At 42.7% G+C, this 25,211-nt stretch overlaps 1 protein-coding gene across 1 annotated transcript in view; it reads right to left on the reverse strand.

The window, feature by feature from the left end:
* The window catches only part of LOC108796775 (spectrin beta chain, erythrocytic-like), a 147,248-nt gene that overhangs the window by 109,126 nt on the left and 12,911 nt on the right, over positions 1-25,211 (reverse strand). The window contains exons 3-14 of the mRNA XM_018568296.1: positions 21,152-21,325; positions 19,483-19,571; positions 18,817-18,897; positions 18,032-18,147; positions 8,829-8,941; positions 8,403-8,590; positions 7,590-7,707; positions 6,178-6,336; positions 4,468-4,770; positions 3,329-3,479; positions 1,338-2,208; positions 187-324 (exon numbers count right to left, since the gene is read on the reverse strand). Coding sequence (XP_018423798.1) covers positions 187-324; positions 1,338-2,208; positions 3,329-3,479; positions 4,468-4,770; positions 6,178-6,336; positions 7,590-7,707; positions 8,403-8,590; positions 8,829-8,941; positions 18,032-18,147; positions 18,817-18,897; positions 19,483-19,571; positions 21,152-21,325 — 2,501 coding nt within the window. The remainder of the gene's footprint in view (positions 1-186; positions 325-1,337; positions 2,209-3,328; positions 3,480-4,467; positions 4,771-6,177; positions 6,337-7,589; positions 7,708-8,402; positions 8,591-8,828; positions 8,942-18,031; positions 18,148-18,816; positions 18,898-19,482; positions 19,572-21,151; positions 21,326-25,211) is intronic.

Consider the following 25,211-nt stretch of genomic DNA (forward strand, 5'->3'; position numbering starts at 1 on the left):
CCTGCTGTTGAATTCCATCTGACTTGCTCTTTCTAAGATGCATTAAACTGCTTAAAGTTGCTTTTGACTTCTATGTGAACAGAAGCAATATCTTACACTAACAACAGCTCGTCAACACAGTCAATTGGTTTCATGATGATGTTCCAGTAATGTTGCACAAGGGACAAAAAATAGTTTCCTTATTACCTGGCATTCATGTGATCTTGTGCTTGCTTCACTTGCATTCTATTGGAATGTCCACTTTCAAAGAGAGAATCAGAAGCACTGTTGACATTCTCTATTTGGGATCCCAGAACATTAATTTCTTGACCCAGAGTATTGAACCTAGAAAAAGTAGATTAGATGTCACAAACATTTAACAATATGTAAGATCCCTAGTGCCCAACATTTGGACTGGGGGGCATATGCATCTCTTTACTGTGTGGCGTACTGTGTTAAATCATAAAAGTAAGGAAACAAAATAGCAAAATTAAAATACTCACAGCTTCATGACCAAGAGGAATGATAAACATGAATCTACATTTACATACATAATTCATAAAGGTGGTAGAGTGGGGACCAATGCCCTAGCAATATCAGGGTCTTTAATCCCTAACCTAAGTATATTAGAGGTACAAGAAGGCCAGTGATGCACAAAGGTAGCAACCTATGGGAGGGGGTAGGAGATGTGCATATAGAACTCAAAAACATTTTTTGAAAAGTTACCAAACTTGTAGGAACAGAAGATGACACTCAGAACAATGTACTGGTGTCATTCCACCAAAAACAATTTTTTTAATAGATGTTGGAGAGTTAAAAAACTTACCAGTGTTTTTATATCATACTGCACATAAGGTTCCAGGTTGAATAACTGTTGCAGACTTTAAAAGATCCAATCTCTCTGAATTTTTAACTGACTTTATATTATGGAAAATACAGGATGAGTAGTAACATCCAAAACCACAGATGTAGGGGCTTTGGTTATGAGAACCTGTCAGATTCCCAGACCTGCCCAACTACATGATCTTTTTTTTAGAAGGGGTTCCGCTCTGCTTGATTTTTAATTTGTTTTAGACTATGGGATATGTAAGAGAGAGCGTGGGTATGCCTAAAACTAAAAAGGAGATGGATACATAGCCTGGGAGTTGTTGAGGTGTCCAAAATATCTAATAAGCCTCAAGATGACATGGCCACCAAACTTTATTTCTAACCAAACTATTGATTTAGGTGGACTGGTCCTTTAACATCTAATTTAATATAAAATATACTTATTATTAATAAAGGTGTTTGTATATGTGCAGCCAAAAAGTTGCCTATGGATTCATAATTTTAGAGTTTTTAATTTTGTTAGAGGTTACCTGTGCTGAACTACACCCATGTCTTCAAGGGATTTTGGAATCTTCATATTTTGAAGCCACTTTTCTTTCTCATTCATCCACATTTCACAGGCATCTATTTCCCCAAGAATTGTGTAATATGCCAGAGTATCTTGAAGTTTTTGGGATCGCAAGTCTGCTAGAGATGCCAGATCAGAGTACAGTGCTTTCAATTTTTGAAGTCGGCTGTCTATCTCAGGTGATGATTGGTATTCTTCTGGAAAGCTTTGAGCAAGCTGACTAAGGCTTTCTAAGACTTTTCTGTTCAACATGATGTCATCTAGTAAGTCTTTGTGCTTCTTCACCAGTACATTGGTGGAATATTCATCATGACCGATGTCTTCTGTTTGCATGATGCGGTATGTGTCCTGCAACCTGGCAACTAAATCATCAGCATCAACTTGAAACTGGAAAAAGTTTTCCGTATCACGTAAGACTTTTAAGCGGAATGCAGCCAACTCTTTCAGCTGAGCCCATTCATCTTTGACATTCTCAATTCGTTCTTTGATCTTAGGTGCACCATAATGTTTGCTGGCAACCAAGGTTTCACCATCATTGATGGCTTCCTGTAAGTTAGACTCCTGACCTTTAAGTTCATCTTCAAAAGCCTTATGTTTTCTTTGAAGGATGTAAATGGTGGTAAGATCTTTCCCAAAGTCCATAGTAGTATAAATTTGTTCTTTCTCCTTGATCCACCTTTCAATCTCATCCATGTCCCCAAAGAACTTCCACATACATCTACATTGTAGTAGGTGAGCCTTCTGTTGGGCTGCCAATGCAACAAGGTCTTGATAACAAAGTTCCAGGTGTTGAACTCGATCTTTAATCAACTGTGGATCACAAGGCTTGTACCCTACAAGAACAAAGATGCAAAAATAAAATAAAATGTCAAATTGTTTTAACATATTGATGTAACTCCATAAAAACATTGTTGCATATGTATTTTAACAGAAACTAAAGCCACACTGTTGTGAAATTACCATTGCCGATACATGGTTTTCTGCAAAAACCAACACATCTAAGAGTACCAATCTCCTGGTTCTCCACAGTGTTCAGTGGTTCTTCTTTCTAGCAACTCCACCTCACTACAGGAATCCATGAAAAATCTTCCCACTGGGCTCATGCACATACTTTAAGAAGTCCATAGCAATAAATGGGATTGCAGAACACTTGCAAGGGCCCAGCTGAGAAGATTTTTGACAAGCAGCTATGTTATCTAGACAGCAATCTCTCATTGGATTGGGGCGACAGAGGAGTACAGCATATGGCTGGGAGGGGAACTAGGGACATGGAGTCTGCACAGTTGGTGCAATTACACTTTAAAGTTACACAACTTAAAATACATATGTAAACTTTTTTAAATACTTTATATAATTTACAAATATAATATGTAAACATTTTACTATGATACATTACACCCACATGGTTTTCAATCGCAGCACTAACATATTTGCATTAACAGTATCTCCAGCAATGTGGCATCTCCCCCAGAGGAAGAAAACAGTAGGACACATATAGGAGTTTAAGAAAAATATAAAGATTAAACATAAAACCTGCAATAAAAGTCTGTGTGCTGTATGTTTGTATTATATACATTGTACGTTACCCAACTTTTATTTATTCAACTTTCACATGTGTGTGGGTCTCTCCATTAGAAGCAACCAACCTGCCTGTTTTTAAAATAAACTTAGACCACCAGAGAACCATTGGTATTGCTCGACTAATCATATACTCTTTCATAGCCAATCAAAAAAGGAAAAGGGAAATCTGATTAGTATATATGAATCAGTTCTTCTTTTAGCTTTTTAATAAATAAGGCACAGGTTTCTATTCCCGACATTACTTTTCAATGTTTCTTTTCTTTTTTTGGGAGGCAGGCAGATCTACTTCTTTACTTTGATGTAACGGCCCAAATAATGGTTCAGTGAAGTGTCTCATCAAATAAAATTAAAAGATGTGTATTATTCACTTACCTTCCCCAGTAATAAACTTCTGCATAGTTGTATGATAAGAATTCACTTTGTCATTTTGTGTGGCAATGTCAGCTTCAATTAAGGCGTGTTTTTGGAGCAAATATTCCACTTCATTGAGGTGTTTTCCAAAGTCTGATGATAAAAGACCATTCTGGGAGAGACAATAGGATGAAGTCAGGGTCTAATTTTTACCAACAAGCGAAACAAGGAGAACTGGATTTTGCCGCATTTGGGATATAAGTCAACAACGTTGTTTAGGTGTAGTGGTTCGATAAACTAAGTGGTCTATGTATCCATATTTTTACACAAAACTCATACAGCTTTCATACAATAATCTATTTCATTTTAGTTAGAAAAATGTGTGAATCCTGGGTGAAAGCTGAGTTAATCATTAACAATCCATTATAGCTATACTTTCTTAGCCTTTGTCAGGATGAGGAGTAAGAAATCATACCTGATAATCAGGTAATCACTCATTAAACCTGCTATGACAGCAGGGTGGGGATCCTCAACATTTGTTTTTGATTAATTTAACCATGTATAGACAATAAATTAATTTTTATCGTTTTAAAGTATGATAATATCCAGTTTATTTTACTCACAGCGACAACAATGTTCCTGCAATACTTTGCATCTATTGATCCTTTTCTGCCCCTGCACTGCCACTGTTTGTGGATTTGTGGCCTCTTTAGTTCTCGTGCTGCCTCTTCTTCCTTACCTCCACCACTGCTGCCTGTGTCAGTGGATATGTGCCCCCTTCAACTGACCAGGGCTGGCTTGGTATGAAGCAAAGCCCTAATCCTCCACCAAGATGGCTGCTGCCACACCAAGATGCAGTGTGGAATAAAGCACGGTATTCCAGTGCCCCACCACCTTGTTTCTCTAACAGTCTGGAAGTAGGCATAGTAAGTCCTGGGCAAAGAACAACTACTAGGGAGCCAACGAGCAATACTGCTAACTAGTCTTTTGCCCTCCAACCTGACTTGTATTGATCATGGTTTCCACAGTGTAGTTCCACTTTAACAGTCTATTATAACTATATAGATTAAATAAAGTGAATGTGACAACAACAAAACCAAGAACTTGGCCACTACTGGGGGGAATCAGTGGTCTACAACACAAAGGACACTATGTTTTACCTTCATTTCATCCATCCAAGTGACAGTGTGCAGCATGTCCTGGAACATGATTTGAAGCTCAAGGTTCATGTTCAACCGCTGGCGTCGATTGTGTAAATTTTCCAGAAGAAATTGCCACATCCGTACAATGTTGTCTTTTCTAGCATTGATTCTCTTGATGTCATGATAATTCTCATTTTCCAGTTCTCTAGCTAGATTGACTAATGACTGAATGCAGCCTTCATAGGCAAGGATATCCGTTTCAATGGCTTCATGTTTCTTTTTGGCCGCCTCCACTGATGGCAAATCACAGCCAAAATTATCCTGTCAAGACCAACGTCTATGTAAAACAACATCCCCACAATATACAAAATCCATTATAGCTTAGAATCCTGCACTTTCTCCAGGAATTCAGCTGAAATCATAACTGTATGAGTGTAACTGTGACATTGTTGGCATTTTAAAATGAGAAGAGTGAAGTCTGTCCAGCTTTTTATCAACTATATTTCTCAAAAACTGTGTTTAGTTACAAAGCTTAAACATTTCCAGAATGTTTTCAAGAGTTGAAAATACTTGAAGAATCTAATAGTAGTGCAACCGTGCCTACACTCTATCCCTCTCCTGCTTTGAAACCCACTGTATTCATCTATTCTCTCCAATTTCGCAGAGGATTGCTGTTATATACCGGCCCCCTGGACCGGTATCTCGCTTTCTGGATGACTTCTCTGCCTGGCTACCCTACTTTCTCTCCTCAGAAATACCCACTATCATTCTTGGTGACTTTAACATTGCTACTAACATTAACACCCCGGCCTCCACTCAATTTCTTAACCTAACCTCTTCTTTGGATCTAACACAATGGTCAGACACTCCTACTCACTCTGATGGTAACATACTAGGCCCCTCCTTACCATCTTGTCTTAATTTGTATTGTGATTGTAATGTCTTCCTTATATTGTAAAGCGCTGTGCAAACTGTTGGCGCTATATAAATCCTGTATAATAATAAAAATAATACACTGTATATTTCAGAATGACCCTTTCATTGGAAGGTGACCACTGACATGTAATTGTATTGCAGTGTATACTTTCCACAGGATTCACCACTTCCAGCAAGCATACACCTTCAGTGCCTACCACATGACTGCTCAAGTCTACCATTCTACCATTCTGTATAGGAATGCAAACTAATACTAATATAGCCCCAGACTGCATCTTCACTCTGATGGCTTTCTCATGTGAAAAGCATCAGTGGAAGGAGCCAGTTTGAGGCTAGACCTCCTGTTGTGTTAATCATTCATGGGCAACAATTTTCTTGTGTGTGGCATAAATTCTTTATTTATTGATGTTGCAGTGTACTTGAAAGCTGCACATATTGGTAAGGCCACCGTACTCACAGGCACTTTCAGCAACGTCCATTCACAATCTCCAAAGATAGAGTGAATTGCTTTGTAGAAAGACAGTATATCACTATACATGTTACATGTTACATTGGCCAGGTGATCTCTACATTGTATGACAGTTTATTAAGCTCCACCAAAAATACCAAATTAGTTTCCTGATTATGGTATTGGTAATTTATCTTCCCTATTTATCATATGTTCCCATTCTTAAAATTACTTTGTTGTGTCAGTAATCAAATTGTGTGGCTGTTCCAATTCTATATAAATCATCTTTGTCCAAAACTGTTATCTACTACAAATTTTAACAAATATATTCCTACTGTGGTTACCTGTGAAATGAGATGTTGATTTTCAGCTATCCATGCATCTCTCATTGCAGCCTTGCGATCAAAGCGTTTTGCCCACTGTTCAAGCTTCTCCTGTCGAATCAGCTCATTCCTCAGTGCTGTCTCTCGGTCATGTTCAGCCTTTTCAAGACGGCCCCATGCCTGAATACAAAAAGGAAATGAATTACTAGTTCTAATGAGATGGCATGTTTACTGTGGACATCATGGACTAAGATGTGTGATATTTTTTTGTTTTCCAATAATGGATACATTATTACTTACATTACACCAATTTCAATTTTAAACAAAGGTACATGGGCTTCATTTACTGCTGATGACCAAAACACTGTAAGCCACTACCTTCTGTTTCATAACGTTCATTCAATAAAAAAGCAAACCAGGGCAAGCAATTATTCGTATTATATATCATTAAAGTCCAGTGCATGAGCTGAGTAGGAAACGGCTATACTCTTTATAGAGTCTTTATTACTGTCTTTGTAAGGGAGTCAGAAGGAACAGGTGTTAGGTCTTGGAACAGGAAGTAAAAAGGAATCTCCACAAGGATAGAGAGAAGATTTAAATCTCTGTAACCAAAAATTGTCTAAGCATTCCCTACTCTGTTGATAAAAACATAGAAAATGTTTTTTCCTAGAGATGGGAAGCAGTAGCTGTAAAGCAGAAAAAAGCAGCATATCTTACTAAATAGTGGAGGCGTGTCTCTCAAAAATGCTTGGCCAACATTGGCAGGTAGATAACAATAACTATCTATTTTGTCTCGTTGCTTAGCTAAATTTGTTTTTTTATAATAATTATAATTAGGGATGCACCGATATATCGGCCGCCGAAATATATCGGCCGAAAATGGCACTTTTGGCATAATGCGGAAAGTGCCATTTTCCTGCCGATACATTGGCGCATACGTCATTTCTTTCCTCCCCGCTGGGCGCTGTTCTATGTCCCAGCGGTCGAGCGCTGCGGTGGAGAGCGCTGTGAGCGGCCGGCGTCTCCTCCCACGACGCTCTGCCGCCTATCACAGTCCGGCAGAGCGGTGTGGGGGAGGAGACAGCGCTGTCACAGGAGGCTGGGCTCCCTATACCACTCTTGATCAGCTTCCTGTGACAGTGTGTGTCAGAGAGGAGAGCAAGGTACACACACTCAGCGATCGCTGAGTGTTTGTACATAATTTAGGACATGGTATTTTAACTATATCCTCAATTATGAATGAATGGGAGTGATCTACATCACCCCCATTCATTCATAATTGTAGTTATAGTAAACAAACAATGTTCTCATGTTATGAATGAACAGGAACACTCATAGAGGATTCCTGACGCCTGACATTTTTTAAAAATTCGGTTTCGTTTCGGTTTTAAAATTTCCATTTTGGTGCACCTCTAATTATAATGGTTACTTACCCTGTTGATGTCGGACACCAGCTGACCGTCTCGCGGAACATATAACCTTTGTTTATTCTCTCTCATTCTGGACTGTATAGTAAACAGCTGCACTTCCAGGTCACCTTTTTCTTTAAATCTGCAAATTAAACTATATTTTAACACCAAGGATAATTAATTACTTTTGTTGCATATAAGTAACAGCTGTTGCTCACATCCATCCAACTAAAATCTAAGAAAACTGAATGTTCATTACAAACTATTTCTAACATAATGTTATGTGATTTAGAATATTATTGACAACACATTGTAAGAGAAAATTAGTGGCAAGTGTCAGTTAATTTTCCGATAACTGCCTGCTGTCAGCAAATCACTGAGCTCATAGATAGGGCAGAGTTAAAGTGACATTAAACCCTCAGATTTTTTAACATAAACCAATACTGTAATGTGTGCCTTACTGTAATCCATGGTAGTTTCCCTTCTCTTTGCTGCTCTTCCTTTTAAATCCTCATGTCTTCTCATGCTGGGAGAGAACTTCCCTTTGCAGCTGAGTGCCTCTTCCTGTAGTGCTGGCTCAGGTTGCAAACCTACACACAGACACCATGTATCCATTTCAGAGACAAGGCAGTCTGCTGCAAAACAGAAGTTCTGCCCAGCATGAGAACAGATACAGATTTAAAAGGAAGAGCAGCAAAGAGAAGGGAAACCACACTGGATTACAGCAAGGCACACATTATTGTTTTATGTTAAAAAATCTGAGGGTTTAATGTCACTTTAAGGATTGCTTTGTGCTGCCCACTAGGTTCTGTCTATGAGCTACTCTGTTTTGCTTACTTTATAGGCTTCTCTGTAGTTCTGTATGTACTGAATGACTGTAGCTGTTGTTGGACTCCCAGCAAAGAATTAGCAAACTTCCAGTTGGTGAGGGCAATGATTGTTTGCTCAATCCATGTCAGCAGATTTGAGGTTAGTCTTTCAAAATCATATGTCGTCTTTTCTGTGTCAATAGCATTATCCAGAACCTTGAAGAGAAACATATACAGTGTCACACAATCATATTGAATTACAGTATAGGCCTTCCGAGGTCTAATGGACAAATACATCATTTTATTAAGATATAGCCAGTCTTTTGCTAGTAACAAAGGTGGTGGTATCAAGGGTATCTATCTGATCAACACAGTGGCTGTGCCCAATTAATGGGCTGACTGAACCTTTAATTTGCTGGTACATGGGATGGCATTAGGATACGTTTCTCATTACCTTGCCAACTCTTTTTCCTTCCACAGCCAAAACCTTCATCTTGGAAAAATAGTGATAAAATGCTACTACATATGTGATAATGGATTTCTCATCCGGGTTTTCAGTGAACACATCTGTTAAAAAAAAAAAAAAAAGCATAAAAGCACTGGTTTACTACCATTGCTAGACAGAGCACAGATTGTACAGTAGCTTGTAAAAAAATCAACACTCGCCATAGTTTCTCTCACAACAGTAGGCACCCTCATGCCAGGGTAAGTTACAATTTCCATGCCAGGGTAAGTAACAATGGAAGTACTCATGGAAGGGATTTTCTCTGGGTATAGTTGGCACCCTTGCCACTGCTCCATTCCACATTCCTCTGCTGAGTGCCCCATGTTTGACAGCCTTATGCTCCATTGTGTCATGGTGTTTGCTGCTATGACAGAAGCCGGTCATGGTGTTTGCTGCTATGACAGAAGCCGGTGGTATTCTTATTCTTATTAACATCTAGTCATACAGTGGCACTTGACATATGGTCCCCCTTCAGATTTAATAGCATGACTCTCAGTAGTGCTGTCACCATACTCATTTATAACCTAGGTTTTTCTTTGAGACCCCTGTGCAGTAATGTAAAGCCTATTTCCATGTAAAACCTTTTTTTTTCTTATAAAGTGAGAAAGGGTTTAGAAATTCTGCCAGTTTTTTTCATTGCTGTCTGTGCCCGCAATAATGAGATTGATCTGAGGAATGTTAAGCATATGGAGAGAGTACCTAGTGCAAACTCTTCAGAGGTCTGAATGGACACAAGAAGTAAGGAGGTTCTAACCTCCCAGTGCCCAACCTGCGGCCCAGAGGGCTGCAAGCAGTACTTGCTATTCGGCCCTTTGCAGACCCCAGTAGTAACACTGTGAGACTGATTTGCAATGGGGCTGTAATGCCAAACATCTCTGCAGTCTCACTTAAAGCAGAACTTCACTCACAGTATACACTTTGCCTAGTTGGATTCCTTACCCCACCACAATGATAAAACGATGACCCTTTGTTTGGTGTTTATTTATTTTCTTAAGTCCAACCTGCCTACTTTACCCCCCTAGGTGAGAATGAAGGTCCTATTTAACACCCCCCCAGTCCTTTGTCTTCTGCAGCAGGGATTCAGTCTTCAACAACCACTGTTGCATGGCTGCAGTCTCTGACTTTCTTTTCTAGTATGTCTGCAGTTTCTGACAGTCTTCTTTTGCGTTACATATACTAAATATTATGTGCAGTCCCCTATACCTTATAATTAAACCATTCAGCACTCTACCCAGGACCGGATTTACTCTCACTACTGCCCCAGGCCAAAGGCCAGGTTCCTCAATGTGCCCCCCTCCCCGCCAACCCCTCCCCCCTCCCATGGAGAATGCCAATGGGATAGCTGGGGAAGACTGCTCTTCCCTCTCACTGTTTACACACAGCCGCAGGGTTAGTTTTAACCCTGCCGCTCTGCTCCCCGCTCTCCATTCTGAAGAGCCACCAAAGCCCAACTACATGGTGTGCCTGTAGTTGGGCTTTAGGCAGTATAGCCCAACACAGGCTATATCTTAACAGCAAACATCTTCTAGTGCAAGACTCCAGCTTAGAGTTGCCACCTGTTGGGGATTCACCCAAAGAGTCGGGGTTTGGAATCTTGTGCCCGGGTTTCAGGTCAGCTGAAACCTGTACACAAGATGTCAGGCAGACAGGGGTAACCATAGCGTCCTGCTGTTCCTGCACGTGTGAGGGAGCTGCAGCTCGGTATGGTTTCCCCGGGCTGTGTTTTACCTTTCCTGTGGACACATGAACTGCTGAACATCCATCCAGCCACATCCAGACAGGGAACAGGCAGCCAAAAGGACAGCCAGTGCTCATTGATCAGCAGTAGTGATGGGCTGAACACCCCCGTGTTCGGTTCGAAATCGAACTTTAGAACATGGGAACATTTTGAATTCGAACTCGAACTCAATGCAAGTCTGGGGCCAGAACTCTGAAAATCAATTGACCCCATTTTGAAGCCTTATATGCAATTTATTGGCCATAAAAGGGGTATGCGGATTCGGGTACTGCCCCGGGGGACATGAATCAATAATTTTTTTTTTTTTTTAAATACAGTTTTTAAAGGAGCAGTGATTTTAACATCACTTAAAGTGAAACAATAAAAATGAAAAATGTGTTTAAATATTGTGCCTGGGGGTCCCCTTACACTGCCTGTAAAGTGGCACATCTGTATGATGTATAGAACATGCTGCAGCAAAAATGACATTTGTAAAGAAAAAAATTACATTTAAAAAGAAAAAAAAAGCGTGCAGTTCCCCCTCCCAAACAATACCAGACCCTTTAGGTTTGGTAGGAATGTTAGGAGGGACCCCATTTAAAAGGAAAAAAGCTTGGGGTTCCCCCCAAAAGTCATACCAGACCCTTAAGGTATGGTAGGAATTTTAGGAGGGACCCCATGTAAAAAAACAAAAAACAAAGTGTGTGGGGTTCACCCTCAAAGTCATACCAGGCCCTTAAGGTCTGGTAGGAATTTTAAGGAGGAACCCCACCCCCAAAAAGGGGGGGGGGTGAAACGTGGGGTCCCCCCTAAAATTCCATACCAGACCCTTGATCCGAGCACAGGCCTGGCAGGGCAGAAAAGGGGGGGGGGGCGAGCAAGCACCCCCCTCCCTGTGATACCACATGCCCTGGGCACTGGGAGGGTGCTTTTCCAGGGTCGCCCCTGGAAAAGCACCTTGTCCCCGTGCCAATGGGGACAAGGGCCTCTACCCCAAAAGCCCTGGGGCATTGGTTGTGGGGGTGCGAGCAGGGGGCTTATTCACATCAGCTTACCCCTTTAATAAAGGGGCACCCAGATGCAGGCCCCCCCCTTGTGAATGAGTAAAGGGCCCTTGTACGCCTACCCATTCACTAAAGGGTTAAATCAAATTGTAAAAAAGATGCCAGACCTTTGAAAAAATTATTTATATGGATTTATATTGGGAAAAAAACTAATTACACGACATAATCCAGAGTCAATTACGACGTCCAGCGTTGTCCACGACGGCGACGACTTGACGAAATAAAAAATAAAACAATAAACAATAAATAAAAATAATCTAAAAAACCGTCCCGTCCGCTTGCAACAAACTCCATAATGTCATTTTGACAGATACCGGCAACATATAAACAATTGGGCAGAGCTAGCGGTGACATCTAGCTCCGCTCAACTGTTTACAGTTGTACGACATCTGACTGGTGAGCCATGATTGGGCAAAGTCATCATGACTTTGCCCAATCATGGCTCTTACAGAGTACTGAGCCCTGATTGGGCAAAGTCGTGCGCCGGGCCTCTGGTCATGTGCAAGGCTTTAGCCATTCAGGTCTTCACAAGGCGCAGTGCCTTGTGGGACACTCGGCAGGCAAACAGACCCTTTAGGTCTGGTGGGAATGTTAGGGGGGGCCCCGATGTTAAAAAAAAACAGCGTGCCGTTCCCTGCAATACCAGACCCTTTAGGTGGGAGATTCCTCCATCCACACAGTTTAGCGTAGATGGAGGAATCTGTTGCACTTTTTCCATCTGCAGATAATCTATAGGTGTATGGCCAACTTTAGACATATACTAGATAGAGCAGGCCTCACAATTTCCACTCGCCCCCTCGCAATTGGCGAGTGAAAATTGCGGGGGGGCGAGTGGAATGACAGCGAGGGAGTGCGCCGCCGGCGGGACCAGGGGTGGGACACTGCCACTGACGCGGCGAACGCTCGCTTCTGTTGTCTCTTTCTCGGCTGCTGCAGCTACAGAGTGGCTGAGAAGAGAGAACTGAAGCGAACGATCACCGCGGCAGTAGTGTCACATCCAGAGCCGGGACTAGCTCTCTGCGCGCTCTCTCCTTCTGGCCGCTGCAGTTTCAGCTCCACGAAGCGTCGTCGGGAGGAGAGAGAGGGAACGCTGACAGGTGCGATCAGAGCCGCCTCTTGCCCTCCCGAGAGGGAATCGCTCAACATTGTGATCAGAGCAGTATTAAAGAGGCCGCACTCCCAGTCCACATTTTTTGGACGTTTTTAATCTGAGTTGCCCCACTCAGTATGCCTCTCACTTGCGGCCATATTGAGTGGGGCACTCATATTAATAACGTGCTGGATAAGTCTGACCCAGGGACGGACTAGGCCTGGGGCAGGCTGGAAATTGCCCTCCGAGCCTCTCTGATTCCTTTGCAAACGCCCCCCACCGCCGCCGCATGCACTTAATCTCTCCCCTCTTGGCCGCTGCAGCAGCAGAGCAGCGCAGGAGAGAAAGCCGGCTGGACGTGTAGGAACCCTGGTTCCTGGTTGCTCCCCCACCATCACCAGGAGAAGAAGAGGTCAAAGCAACTGTAAGTCCCTGTACTTTCTTTGTGACCTCTAAACTGCCTTCTGTACTGTGTACTGACCTCTGTACTGTGCGTCACACCCTGACCTCTGTACTGTCCGCCACACCCTGACCTCTGTACTGTTCGTTACACCCTGACCTCTGTACTGCGCGTCACATTGCTGACGTCTGCACTGCGCGTCACATTGCTGACGTCTGCACTGCGCATCACATTGCTGACCTCTGCACTGCTGACCGGTGTACTGTGCGTCACACAGCTGGCCGGTGTACTGTGCGTCACACAGCTGGCCGGTGTACTGTGCGTCACACAGCTGGCCTCCGTATTCTGCATTGCATCACTGACTTCTGTACTGTGCGTTGTTACTGATCTTTGTACTCTGCGTCACACCGCTGACCTGGCGGAGTTAAGGCCGGGGCGGGTAGGGGTTAGGTGGGGCAACTGGTGGCGAGTAACTTTTAAGGCCTGGCTAGTAGCTTAGGACTTTAAATTTTGAGCCCTGAGATAGAGGCATATGTTGTGTAACGAGGAAAGCGCCTACAATAGGTAATATGATTTCCACCAGTCTTTTTAGAAGTAAGAGAGGACCCAACATGAATTGGTTAAGAACAACAGGTCTATACCTATGTAATGCAGCCCGATGTTCGAGCTGCAGTATTTTGGATGATAATCATTTTGTGACTTCTTATTCTAATGGTACTACATTTAAAATTAACCAGTTAGGTAATTGCCAGACTCGATTATATATATATATATATATATATAACCAATGTGGCTAAACATTTTTGTCGCCATCATAATAGTAATATCATGAGCATGAAGGTACAGATTATAGAAAGAGTTGATACACCTTATTACTTGATAATATATCTGTGCTCATATCATTCTCTGAAACATTGAGAAGAAGATTTGGGGCTTTATCTGGGATACTTTTAATACAAGCTCTTTTTCACATGGATCTTTAAGTAATATAGTAATTTTAAAAAAAATTTAGGACTAGATTAAGGTTCCTCTATTTGCCTAACTAGCCTTAGTAGTGTAGTTTCCAGATAATAGCTATCATATTTGATGTTCTTAGGGCATCTATTATATGATATTTATTATAAGATATTTATGATGATAAGGAAGATTTTTAGAAATCATTGGTTATTTAATGGATGGATAATATTTCCAGGAGACTATGCTTATGATTGGTATATATTCAATAATGAGATGTCTTAATATTTTATGTAGAATATTTATCATCTCTTAAATGTTATTGAGGTATGGGTATGTTTTATAAGGGATATGTTATATAAACATATTTATTAACCACTTGCTGACCGGGGTGTTTACACCCCCTTCCTGGCCAGGCCATTTTTCAGTATTCAGCGCTGAGGTACTTTGACTGACATTTATTCAGTCATGCAACGCTGTACTGAAATGGATTTTATATAATTTTTAGGGACAGATGGAGCTTTCTTTTGGTGGTATTTAATCACCACTGGAGTTTTTTTCCCCCCACTATATAATGAAAAAAGTACTGCAAATTAAAAAAACAAAACATTGTTTTCCCTTTATTAGGTTAGGAAACATTTATTATTACCCAATTTTTTGGTAAAATATAAAAGATGGTGTCACGTCAGGTAAATAGACACCAAACATATCAAGCCTTAAAATTGTGCACACCCGGGAAATCGAAAAAAAACTACCACACCCAAAATTGGCCATGAGCAGCTTTTACTGCTCATCAATTTAGTGTTAACAGTGATTGATGGCCCTAAAATGATTGTTCACACTCTGGAATTCGCGATAACATGTGCGGGTAATTTTGCGCAATCGTCGTTTTTGCACGTAGGCGCACCCGTAGCATTTTTGCGAATCTATGTGGGGGACTTTTGTGGGGGGGTTTTTGTGTGTACATTTTATTTTTTTGAGACCAATTTTTGTAAAAATTTTTTACACTTAACAATATTGTATAGTTGTATTGTAACTATATTTTTATCACATAGGGGGATAAGAAGCCCCCTATGTTATATCAAATATACAGTGACAGGTCCTCTTTATGGAGACATGAGGGGTCTCTAAGACCTCTAATGTCACCTAGGGACCCCTCAAACCTGGTCTCAAAGTATCACCCTAACCCTTGGCTCCTGCTTTCCAGCTCCCTTGTCAATACCTCCCATGCTCACCTCCAGGACTTATCTAGAGTCTCTCCGATCCTCTGGAACTCTTTACCCCAACCTGTCCATCTGTCGCCCACCTTGACTGCCTTTAGGCATTCCCTAAAGACTCATCTCTTCAGGGAAGCCTATCCCACCTCAACCTAACCACTGAACCATCACATTCTCAAACAATTCATCCCCACACAGCTACCTCCTCATGTATCACTTCTCCCTCCCTTTTAGATTGTAAGCCCTCACGGGCAGGGCCCTGCTTACCATCTTGTCTTGAATTGTATTGTGATTGTAATGTCTTCCTTATATTGTAAAGCGCTGCACTAACTGTGTGCGCTATATAAATCCTGTATAATAATAATAAGCTATATTGTTCATTTTAGTTTTACTTTCAACTAACTAATGAGTGGCATTCATCTCCTGTTTGACACATTGCGCTGTAGATATGGCTGAAAATGAAATGTACAGCTGGGTATCCATGGATAACATATATATTTATGTATATTCCACTTACAAATCATTGTGGTTTTACTATCTTATATATTTTTGAGGCGACTATGTGTTAGATAGTTTGATGGGTTTTTTTTGACCGACGCTGGAATTACATTTTTTTTCTTTTTTAAAATAAAAGAATTGTCAAAACCTTGTGCTGTGTTTCTTGTTCAATTAACCCCTTCATGACTGAGGCCTTTTTTTTATTTTTGCACCTATGTTATATTTCAAATTTTAGGCCTGAAAATTCTTAAAACACCCAAACATTATATATTTTCTGAAAGCCAAGACCCTATAGAATAAAATGTTGGCAGTTGCACGATATTAGTGCAACTCCTTATCAAACCCCAAAATTTAGTGTAAAATTTACTAAAGTGCCCCAAAACACAATAAAATACCAATTTTGAAAATACAATATAAAAGATGAGGTTACACCGAGTAAAACGATACCCAACATGCCTAGATTACAAATTGTGTGCGTCCATGAAATGGTGACAAACTTCAGTACCCCAAAAAGTCCATAGAGGACGCTTTAAAAGCCCCCACAGGTCATCAATTTAGAGATACCCAAAAATACTAGAATTATTGCTCTCACTCCAGGGTAGCGCGTTCATTGATTTCGTACGTAGGCGCACCCAACGCGTGTTTACGTGGTGACGCGCATGCTCGTGGGGGCCTTAAAAAGTGTTTAAATTACATTTAGATTTATTTGATCTACCCCGATGCAAAGAGGTTAAAGGATCTTTTTCTAAGGTGTTTATTTAGATTTTATTTAACCCTTTAGTGAATGAGTAGAGGTCCAAGTACCCCTACTCATTCACAAGGGGGGTCAGCATCTGGGTGACCCCTTTATGAAAGGGGGTACCAAGATGCAGATGAGCCGCCTGCCCGCAGACTCCCACAACCACCAAGCCAGGGTTGTGGGGAAGAGGCCCCTGTCCCCATCGGCATGTGGCCTGGTATGGTGGAGGGGGGGGGTGCGCTCGCTCATCCCCCCCCCCCCCCCAAAAAAAACCCCCTTCCTGCCCTGCCAGGCTGCTGCCCGGATTAAGGGTTTGGTAAGGAATTTTTTTTTCATTTTTTTTGGTGTTGGAGTCCCCCTTAAAATTCCTAAATGGTCTGATATTAATTGTCGGGGAAGGGGTCCCTTCTAACACTCCTACCTGACCTAAAGGGTCTGGTATGAATTGGGGGCGAGGGACCACATGCTGTTTTTTTTGTTTGTTTGTTCCTGTGGAGTGTCAGAAATTAAAAATAAAGTAAACATTTAATGGCACTTTCCTGCAACTAAATTTCGTTCATAATAATAATTTAACTCATTCGAAATTAACGAAAATTAGGATACATCTGAATGCCGAAGCGAATTGACTTTCAGACCCGAATTCTGAAAAACTAAATAACGAAACATCACGAAACAAAACAAATCTTTTGCCGGCTTACATGTCTATTCTTTAGAAGTGGAAAGAGTGTGCTGGACTTGTGTTATTCTGTTGGTGTATATCATCCAGATTCAGATAAGCCCCCCTTGCCCACAGACCCCCACAACCACCGGGCCAGTGTTGTGGGGAAGAGACCCTTGTCCTCATCGACCATGGGAACAAGGTGCTTTTCCAGTGGGTCCTTCCCTGGCAAAGTACCCTCCCCATGTAGAGGGCATGGAGCATGGAGGGCATGGAGAATGCACGCTTGCCCCCCCCCCCCCTTTCCTGCCAGACTGTTGCTCGGATCAAGGATCTGGTAAGTGATTTTAGGGGGGACCCCATGCTTTATTTGTTAATTTTGTTTGTTTCTGTGGCCTGCCAAAAGTTTTTTCTAATGTCACTTTGCTGCAATTAAAATTCGTTTTTCACTATCTAATGCATCCGAAATTAATGAAAATTTCATATTAATTTGATTCTGAATCACCAAACGAATTGACATTTGGACTCGAATCCCAAAATAACGAAAAAGTAAAAACTAACGGACCCAAATTTTTTGCCGGCTTACATGTCTAATAACTACAAATACCCAAACCAATTCACTAATCGGTAACATATTTTTCAGTGAATCACACATTTCTAATCATCTGAATATATCTACGGATATTTGGCCAATCTGCAGAATCATACAGTGACTTGTTCCTATATTTTCCTTATTTTATTGGAACACAATGACTGATGCTTTTAAAGTAACATAAAACAAAGGTAATAAAGTAAAACAAGTTCCTGAAACTTACCCTCTGGGTCAAGCAGCTGAGTTATACCGAGCTGTCTGTCAGCTACAGTAAATGCATTTTCCAGGTTATATTTCGCGTTCGATTTCTTCAGCTTTTCAAAGTTGATGAGATCGGGCCTAGGAAGACAACACCATGGTGGTCAGTGTACGACACACTATGCACGGCAGCTAGATTTTTGGTGCCCATTGTATCTTGTACAGTATACGAAGAGGTTATTTGTAGTATTTGATAACCTTGGGAACTGACATAACACAGAATATCTTGACTTACATAATGCATAACTCTCTTTATTGGTCCCTGGCACTGTGCTCATATATGTCTAGGAAAGATAGGGGCTCAGCTTCAGGCCATTCTTATAAATAAAATAACTAAAGAAAGAAACATGGAGTTGGAATGTATGTATTTCTTCGATTGTATGTCAGGCCAAAACTTTTTACTTTAGTTTTGAAAAGAATGTGGCAGTATTTGAATCCCTGCAGGTTTTAGTGTTTTCTGTTAGAGACATTTCCCATAATTTACTGTCCTGCAGTGGGTTTCTGCAAAAAGGACACTGACAGCAAAAAAATGTTGTCAGGGGTTCTAGTCTTCCCCTACTCAACTATTAAGAAAATGTATATTGCTGTCTGTGTTTCAGATTTTTGTGCAGCTTGGAAAATGGTGCATTGGTGTGACATTTTTAGCTTTTAATGGGAGCGCATGAAATATGGATGAAAAACATATCTAACATGCATTTTCGTGCGTTTTAGCATCTGAAAATGAGCCTTTTGAACATGGCGGTATCTTACCTGTGTTTGTGAATGAGGGCATTGAAAGCTAAGCCATCTTTCCAGCTAGACGTAAAGTTGGTGACATTCACATTTGGATATCTAGAAGGACAGATTTACATGGATATTAGTTGGAAGGAAAAACAGATGCAGAAATCCATTGGAAAAAATGTCATCCCTGAGAAAAGAAATGTCTGCACTGTTTCAAGGCAAAATCAATAAACACATCAAGGGTGGCCACAGAATCCCAGGCTGCTAAGAGTTCTGTGGGTGCGGCTTCCCGCCCAGCTCATTGACATCCACCCTAGCTCCCCGAATGGCATCGCATCAGATGGCAATTAACGTAGGGACACCCCTAACGCGATGGCAAAAAAATTAGCTGCCATGGTTTTTTAACCCTTGCCTACTCTATGCAAAGATACAAAGTTTTGGCTTTAAATGTACTTTAAGTGTTGAGTCACACCCCTGTATGTGCATTGGCAGGCACTCTGCAGTTAGAGCCCAAGACACAATCATTTACTGTGCAACCATAAGGGCTATCTACTCTTTTAATTCTCCCTGTGTAGTATGGGCTAATAAAGGGGAGAATCTTAGTAGTTACTGTGGGCAACCCAAACTCTTTCTTTAGACACCTTGATGCCTATGATGCCTAATGACACAAGACACAGACAGTTTTCTGATACACACCCAGCAGTCTTCATCTGACACCAGAGCAGCAAAGCGTCTTTAGCAGAGCGAGTTTCACTACCTTTTGTCTCTACAACAATGTCTTGTATCTGCAAAGCATGAACCAAATAATGAGTCAGCTAGAAGGCTTCAAAAAACCTATACATGCTATTTTTGTAATAGTGTTTATAACTTCATATGGTAACTCTTTTTTCCAGGAGCACTTTATTTATGTAAATGCACAAGTTGAAATATTTTCTAATTGTTACTGTATATACTCGAGTATAAGCCGAGATTTTCAGCCCATTTTTTTGGCTGAAAAGTGCCCCCCTCGGCTTATACTCGAGTCAGCGCCAGCGCGTCTTCTTACTTACCTCGCCGAGCGTCGCGTCACCGCTGCTCCGGTGTGCGGCGCTCCGAGCGGGGTCATCTGGCAGTCTTTGGGTCCTAATTTAGGTGGCCGGAGACTGCCAGATGACCCCGCTGCTCCGGTGTGCGGCGCTCCGAGCGGGGTCATCTGGCAGTCTTTGGGTCCTAATTTAGGTGGCCGGAGACTGCCAGATGACCCCGCTCGGAGCGCCGCCCACCGGAGCAGCAGTAACGCGACGCTCGGCGAGGTAAGTAAGAAGAAAAAAAAACCCCCGCAGCGGCCAGTCAGGCAGGGGAGCAGGGATGAGTCAGCGGCGCGCTGATCAGGCGAGAGGAGCTCCAGGTGGGGTTGTAATTTAGCGGGCAGGCACCTCTGAGCCAGCTAAATTAGGACCCCACCTGGAGCTCCTCCCACTGGACCAGCGCGCCGCTGACTCGTCCCTGCTCTCTCCGTGATGTGATGATCGATCACCGGCACACGGACACAGTGAGTGAGGGCGGGGGGGGGGGGTAGAGAGAGATTCATTAAGCAATTATATATGTATTGTCTGCACTGTATTAGCAGTATATACTCTATATAGAGTATATACTGCTAATACAGTGCAGACAATACATTTACAATTATACTAACATGAATGTATTAAATGATCTGTATGTAGCCCTGTACTATGGATCATTTAACCCATTCATGTTAGCAGAGGATCATTGTAAATGTATTGTTGCAGACACTCTATATGTACAGGTACTATATACTACATATAGAGTGCACTGAACAATAGATTTACAATTATCCTCTGCTAATATGAATGGGTTAAATGATCCGTAGTACATGATATGTAGCCCTGTACCCCCTTTTCCACTTACAGAGCTAGGTTATTTTCTTTTAAATAAATATTAATGTAATTTTATTGGTATCTATCTACCATTAGCTGCCTCATTTCCCACCCTCGGCTTATATTCGGGTCAATACTTTTTCCCAGTTTTTTTTGGTAAAATTAGGTACCTCGGCTTATATTCGGGACGACTTATACTCGAGTATATACGGTAACTGATTCACTCAGGTCAATTACTACATGTTAGAATACACATCATTGTATCTATTGCAATAACTCCTGCAGTGTTTATAAGTTCTGTTATATCTATGGTATATACTCTGTTTTACTTGTATTGAATAAGGTAGAGAATAAAGTTGTGGCTTCCTTCCTGTTTTCCAAGCCATGTGCAGCATGCATATCTGACTGTATGCTTGTGTTTCTCTGTGAGGCTGTGCAAGAAGTTCCAACACTACACAACTTGGAGTTTTTTTAAAAATAAGACATACCTGGAAACGTAATATGATGGTCCAGATGAGCCCCAGTATTAACCTGTGGTTACCATTCACAATGTCATGGGGACCAATGTTTTCAAGATGTACCCTCTGCTCCTTGAGAAAATGAAGGGCTTTGTCTACGTTTTCCAAACAGTGAATTCTCATTCTTCCTTTCGTCCTCCTCGGCTACATGAAAAATATGATATATTCATGAAACATTGCATGTTTGTAATTACAAAAGTCACACCATACTTGTCATACCATACTTTCAGAGGACCACAGATCCCTACTTCCAGTCATGACATATTTTTACATTGAGAAATGTTGTGTTTTAAAGCTAAACTCCAGGAAACAGCTAAATAGATATATTCAGGGCCGTCGGTGTATATAGAAAAAGAGGATATTGTACCCAGAGTACCACACCCGAGATAAGTCAGAGTATATTTCACTCTTTCATGACTCTCAAAACAAACAACCCCCAGCTGCTGACACAGGACGTAATCAGAAAGATGTGTTTTTACCACAGAAGGTTAAAACGAAGTGCAGCTAGTAAACAGGGTCGGAGAGTCAAAATGAAGTACGAAGCCCCGTTAACGAAGGAGGGGCGAAACACGTCATCCGATTTTGGGCGTCAAGCTGACTGATTACCTGCATGTCAGGTACACAACTTCCCGGTCGTGGTTTACACAAACAGCGGGATGAAGGATTACTGACAAAATTCAATTGCATCTGGGACCTTGTACTACGCCTTCACACTTTGAAGGAAACCATCAGAGAATTTTCTAATTTCCTCTGCAAGTGGAAACATCAATGAGGACAAATTGGAGTATTGCAGCATCGAGCCATATCATATACTGAAAGACGGACTGCCAGTTTAAAGCAACCAAACACTTGTGAGTACAATATATTCGAGACTCTATACATTTGTTTGGTTAAGTGTGACTACAATTGAGGTTTACACTTCTCCTTGTATCATCGGACTTCCATCTATGTCTCTGTACTCTTAAAGATTGATCTCCAATCAAGCACCTTACTTTGATCACTACCTGCTTCCACTTTAAGAATTAAGACTATTCGAAACACTTAATTAATGATACTACCAACTCACGAAATCATTACCTTTATAAATGTACAGAAATACTTAGATACAATAGAACAGATATCCCAGGCATTTGACATTAAGTTCTTTCTACAATTATAGTCCAAGCGCTGTTTCCTCAAACTACTTGAGGACCAGCCGGAATCATATATTACGCTTTATTGCAATAACAATTTTTTTATTGTGTTGGGTTTTGTTGGTTCTAATGGTGCATCTGGTTAACTACTAGACAATTGTTTTAATAATAAACTACTTTTTTGTACTTCATTTTGACTCTCCGACCCTGTTTACTAGCTGCACTTCGTTTTAACCTTCTGTGGTAAAAACACATCTTTCTGATTACCGCCGGTGTATATAGCACAGAGCAGAGTTGGGGGTATATGTAGCACAGAGCAGAGTTGGGGGTATATGTAGCACAGAGCAGAGTTGGGGGTATATTTAGCACACATCAGAGTTGGGGGGTGTATGTAGCACAGAGCAGAGTTGTGGGGTGTATGTAGCACAGAGCAGAGTTGGGGGGTGTATGTAGCACAGATCAGAGTTGGGGGGTGCATGTAGCACAGAGCAGAGTTGGGGGGTGCATGTAGCACAGAGGTCTTTTGGGTCGGGGCCGGACTGGCCATAGGGCAGAAAGAGCACTTACTAAGCCCAGAGTCCAGCGTGTTACTAAGCCCTGAGTCCAGCACGTTACTAAGCCCAGAGTCCAGCACGTTACTAAGCCCAGAGTCCAGCGCGTTACTAAGCCCAGAGTCCAGCGCGTTACTAAGCCCAGAGTCCAGTGCGTTACTAAGCCCAGAGTCCAGCGTGTTACCAAGCACAGAGTCCGGCACGTTACTAATCCCAGAGTCTGGCGCGTTACTAAGCCCAGAGTCCGGCGCGTTACTGAGCCCGGCGCGTTACTGAGCCCGGCGCGTTTCCAGTCCTTGTGTCCGGCGCGTTTCCAGTCCTGGAATCCGGCGCGTTACCAGTCCCTGAGTCCGGCGTGTTACCAGTCCCTGAGTCCGGCACGTTACCAGTCTCTGAATCCGGCACGTTACCAGTCTCTGAATCCGGCGCGTTACCAGTCCCTGAGTCTGGCTCGTTACCAGTCCCTGAGTCTGGCGCGTTACCAGTCCCTGAGTCCAACTCATATACTGTTCTGCATTACTGTATAAATGTATTACTGGGATTTGTAGTCTCCCTACAGCTGGTGCCATTCTGCATTAGAGTGTAAGCTCCTGTGTACAGAGACTGATATGCCTTTCGCAGTGTTCTCTGTATAGCACTGTGGTATATGTCATAGCCAGGGCCGGACTAGCCATGGGGCAGACCGGGCACTTTCCTGGTGGGCTGGGCCGAACACAATCAGCCTGATTGTGTTCGGCTCCGCCTAGCCCGCTATACCCCATGGCCTGCTCTGGGTGGGGCAGGGGGATAGGTGTGCGGCCGGGCTTGAAAAGGGAGACCGAGAATGTAGTCTACCCAGGGGCGCTATGGAGCCCGGGAAGCAGGGGGGCCCGACCAGGACTTGGTTGGGGGGGGCGCTATACTGTTCCCCAAGCAGCACGGAGGTGCTGGGGCTCTCAAGCCTGTGGCCACTGCAGGGTTGTTTCCTCCAGTCCTAATTCTGTATGGTGGTCTCTGATGGGTTGGCACCATATAATGTCAACCGCTGTCGAACCCGTTGCTGAAACCAGTCTCCAACTGACTTACGGAAAGGCACTGTATCCCTAGGTGTTATCTCTGATTGCCGTAGTTGCGCCATTCTCCACTCATATTGCCGCTCTAGTTCTCTCTCCTGTTGCTCATCCTGCTGCTGGATGTCTCTAATGGCATTCTGTATGGCGGTCTCTGATGGGTTGGCACCATATAACGCCAACCGCTGGGTCTATTGCGCCATTTCATCGGACAGCCGTGAGTCCATTGCGCCATTTCATCGCACAGCCCTGAGTCGCTTGCGCCGCAGAGCGCTGATTCCATTGTGTTCCCGAGCCCTGAGCTTATTGCGTTGGAGAGTACTGGGTTCAGCCTGACGGTAAATAACATTATACTGCGAATCAGTGAACTGAATACTCATTGTAATTAGGAATGTACTGATACCGATATCCGTATTGGTATCGGTGCAGATACTGGTCATTTTCATTAATAGTTGTACTTGTGAAAATGCCCCAATACCAGCGCTTTCAAGTTTCAAACTGAAGTGACTGTCACTCGCTTGCTGTGGAACTCGCAACAGCCTTCTTGGGAACCACACGGTGCCTGTTTACAATGCTTCCTCTAGCCCGCACATCTTCCCTCTCCTAAGACCCTCTGCACCACTACTGAGATACTCCACCCGAGTCGTCAGGCCGGCACCCCAGAGCAGAGCAACAGCACAAAGTATGTAGCAAATTCATATACTATTATTCTGCATTAATGTATAATGCAGGGCTCAAAATTTCAAATCCTGAGCTACTAGCCAGGCCTTAAAAGTTACTTGCCACCAGTTGCCCCACCTAACCCCTACCCTGCCCCGGCCTTAACTCCGCCAGGTCAGTAATGTAGCGCACAGGTCAGTAATGTAAAGCACAGCGCAAAGGTCAGTAATGTAACACACAGGGCAGAGGTCAGAGTGACGCACAGCGCAGAGGTCAGAGTGACGCACAGCGGAGGTCAGAGTGATGCACAGCGCAGAGGTCAGAGTGACGCACAGCGCAGAGGTCAGAGTGACGCACAGCGCAGAGGTCAGAGTGACGCTCAGAGCAGGGTCAGAGTGACGCACAGTGCAGAGGTTAGTGTGATGCACAGCGAAGAGGTCATAGTGACCCACAGCGCAGAGATCATAGTGACCCACAGCGCAGAGGTCAGAGTGACGCACAGTGCAGGGTCAGTGTGACGCAAAGTGCAGGGTCAGTGTGACGCAAAGTGCAGGGTCAGTGTGACGCAAAGTGCAGGGTCAGTATGACGCAAAGAGCAGGGTCAGTGTGACGCAAAGTGCAGGGTCAGTGTGACGCA

Source organism: Nanorana parkeri, unplaced genomic scaffold (assembly GCF_000935625.1).
Source record: "Nanorana parkeri isolate BGI_ZX_2015 unplaced genomic scaffold, ASM93562v1 scaffold1168, whole genome shotgun sequence".
Classification (NCBI taxonomy): domain Eukaryota; kingdom Metazoa; phylum Chordata; class Amphibia; order Anura; family Dicroglossidae; genus Nanorana; species Nanorana parkeri.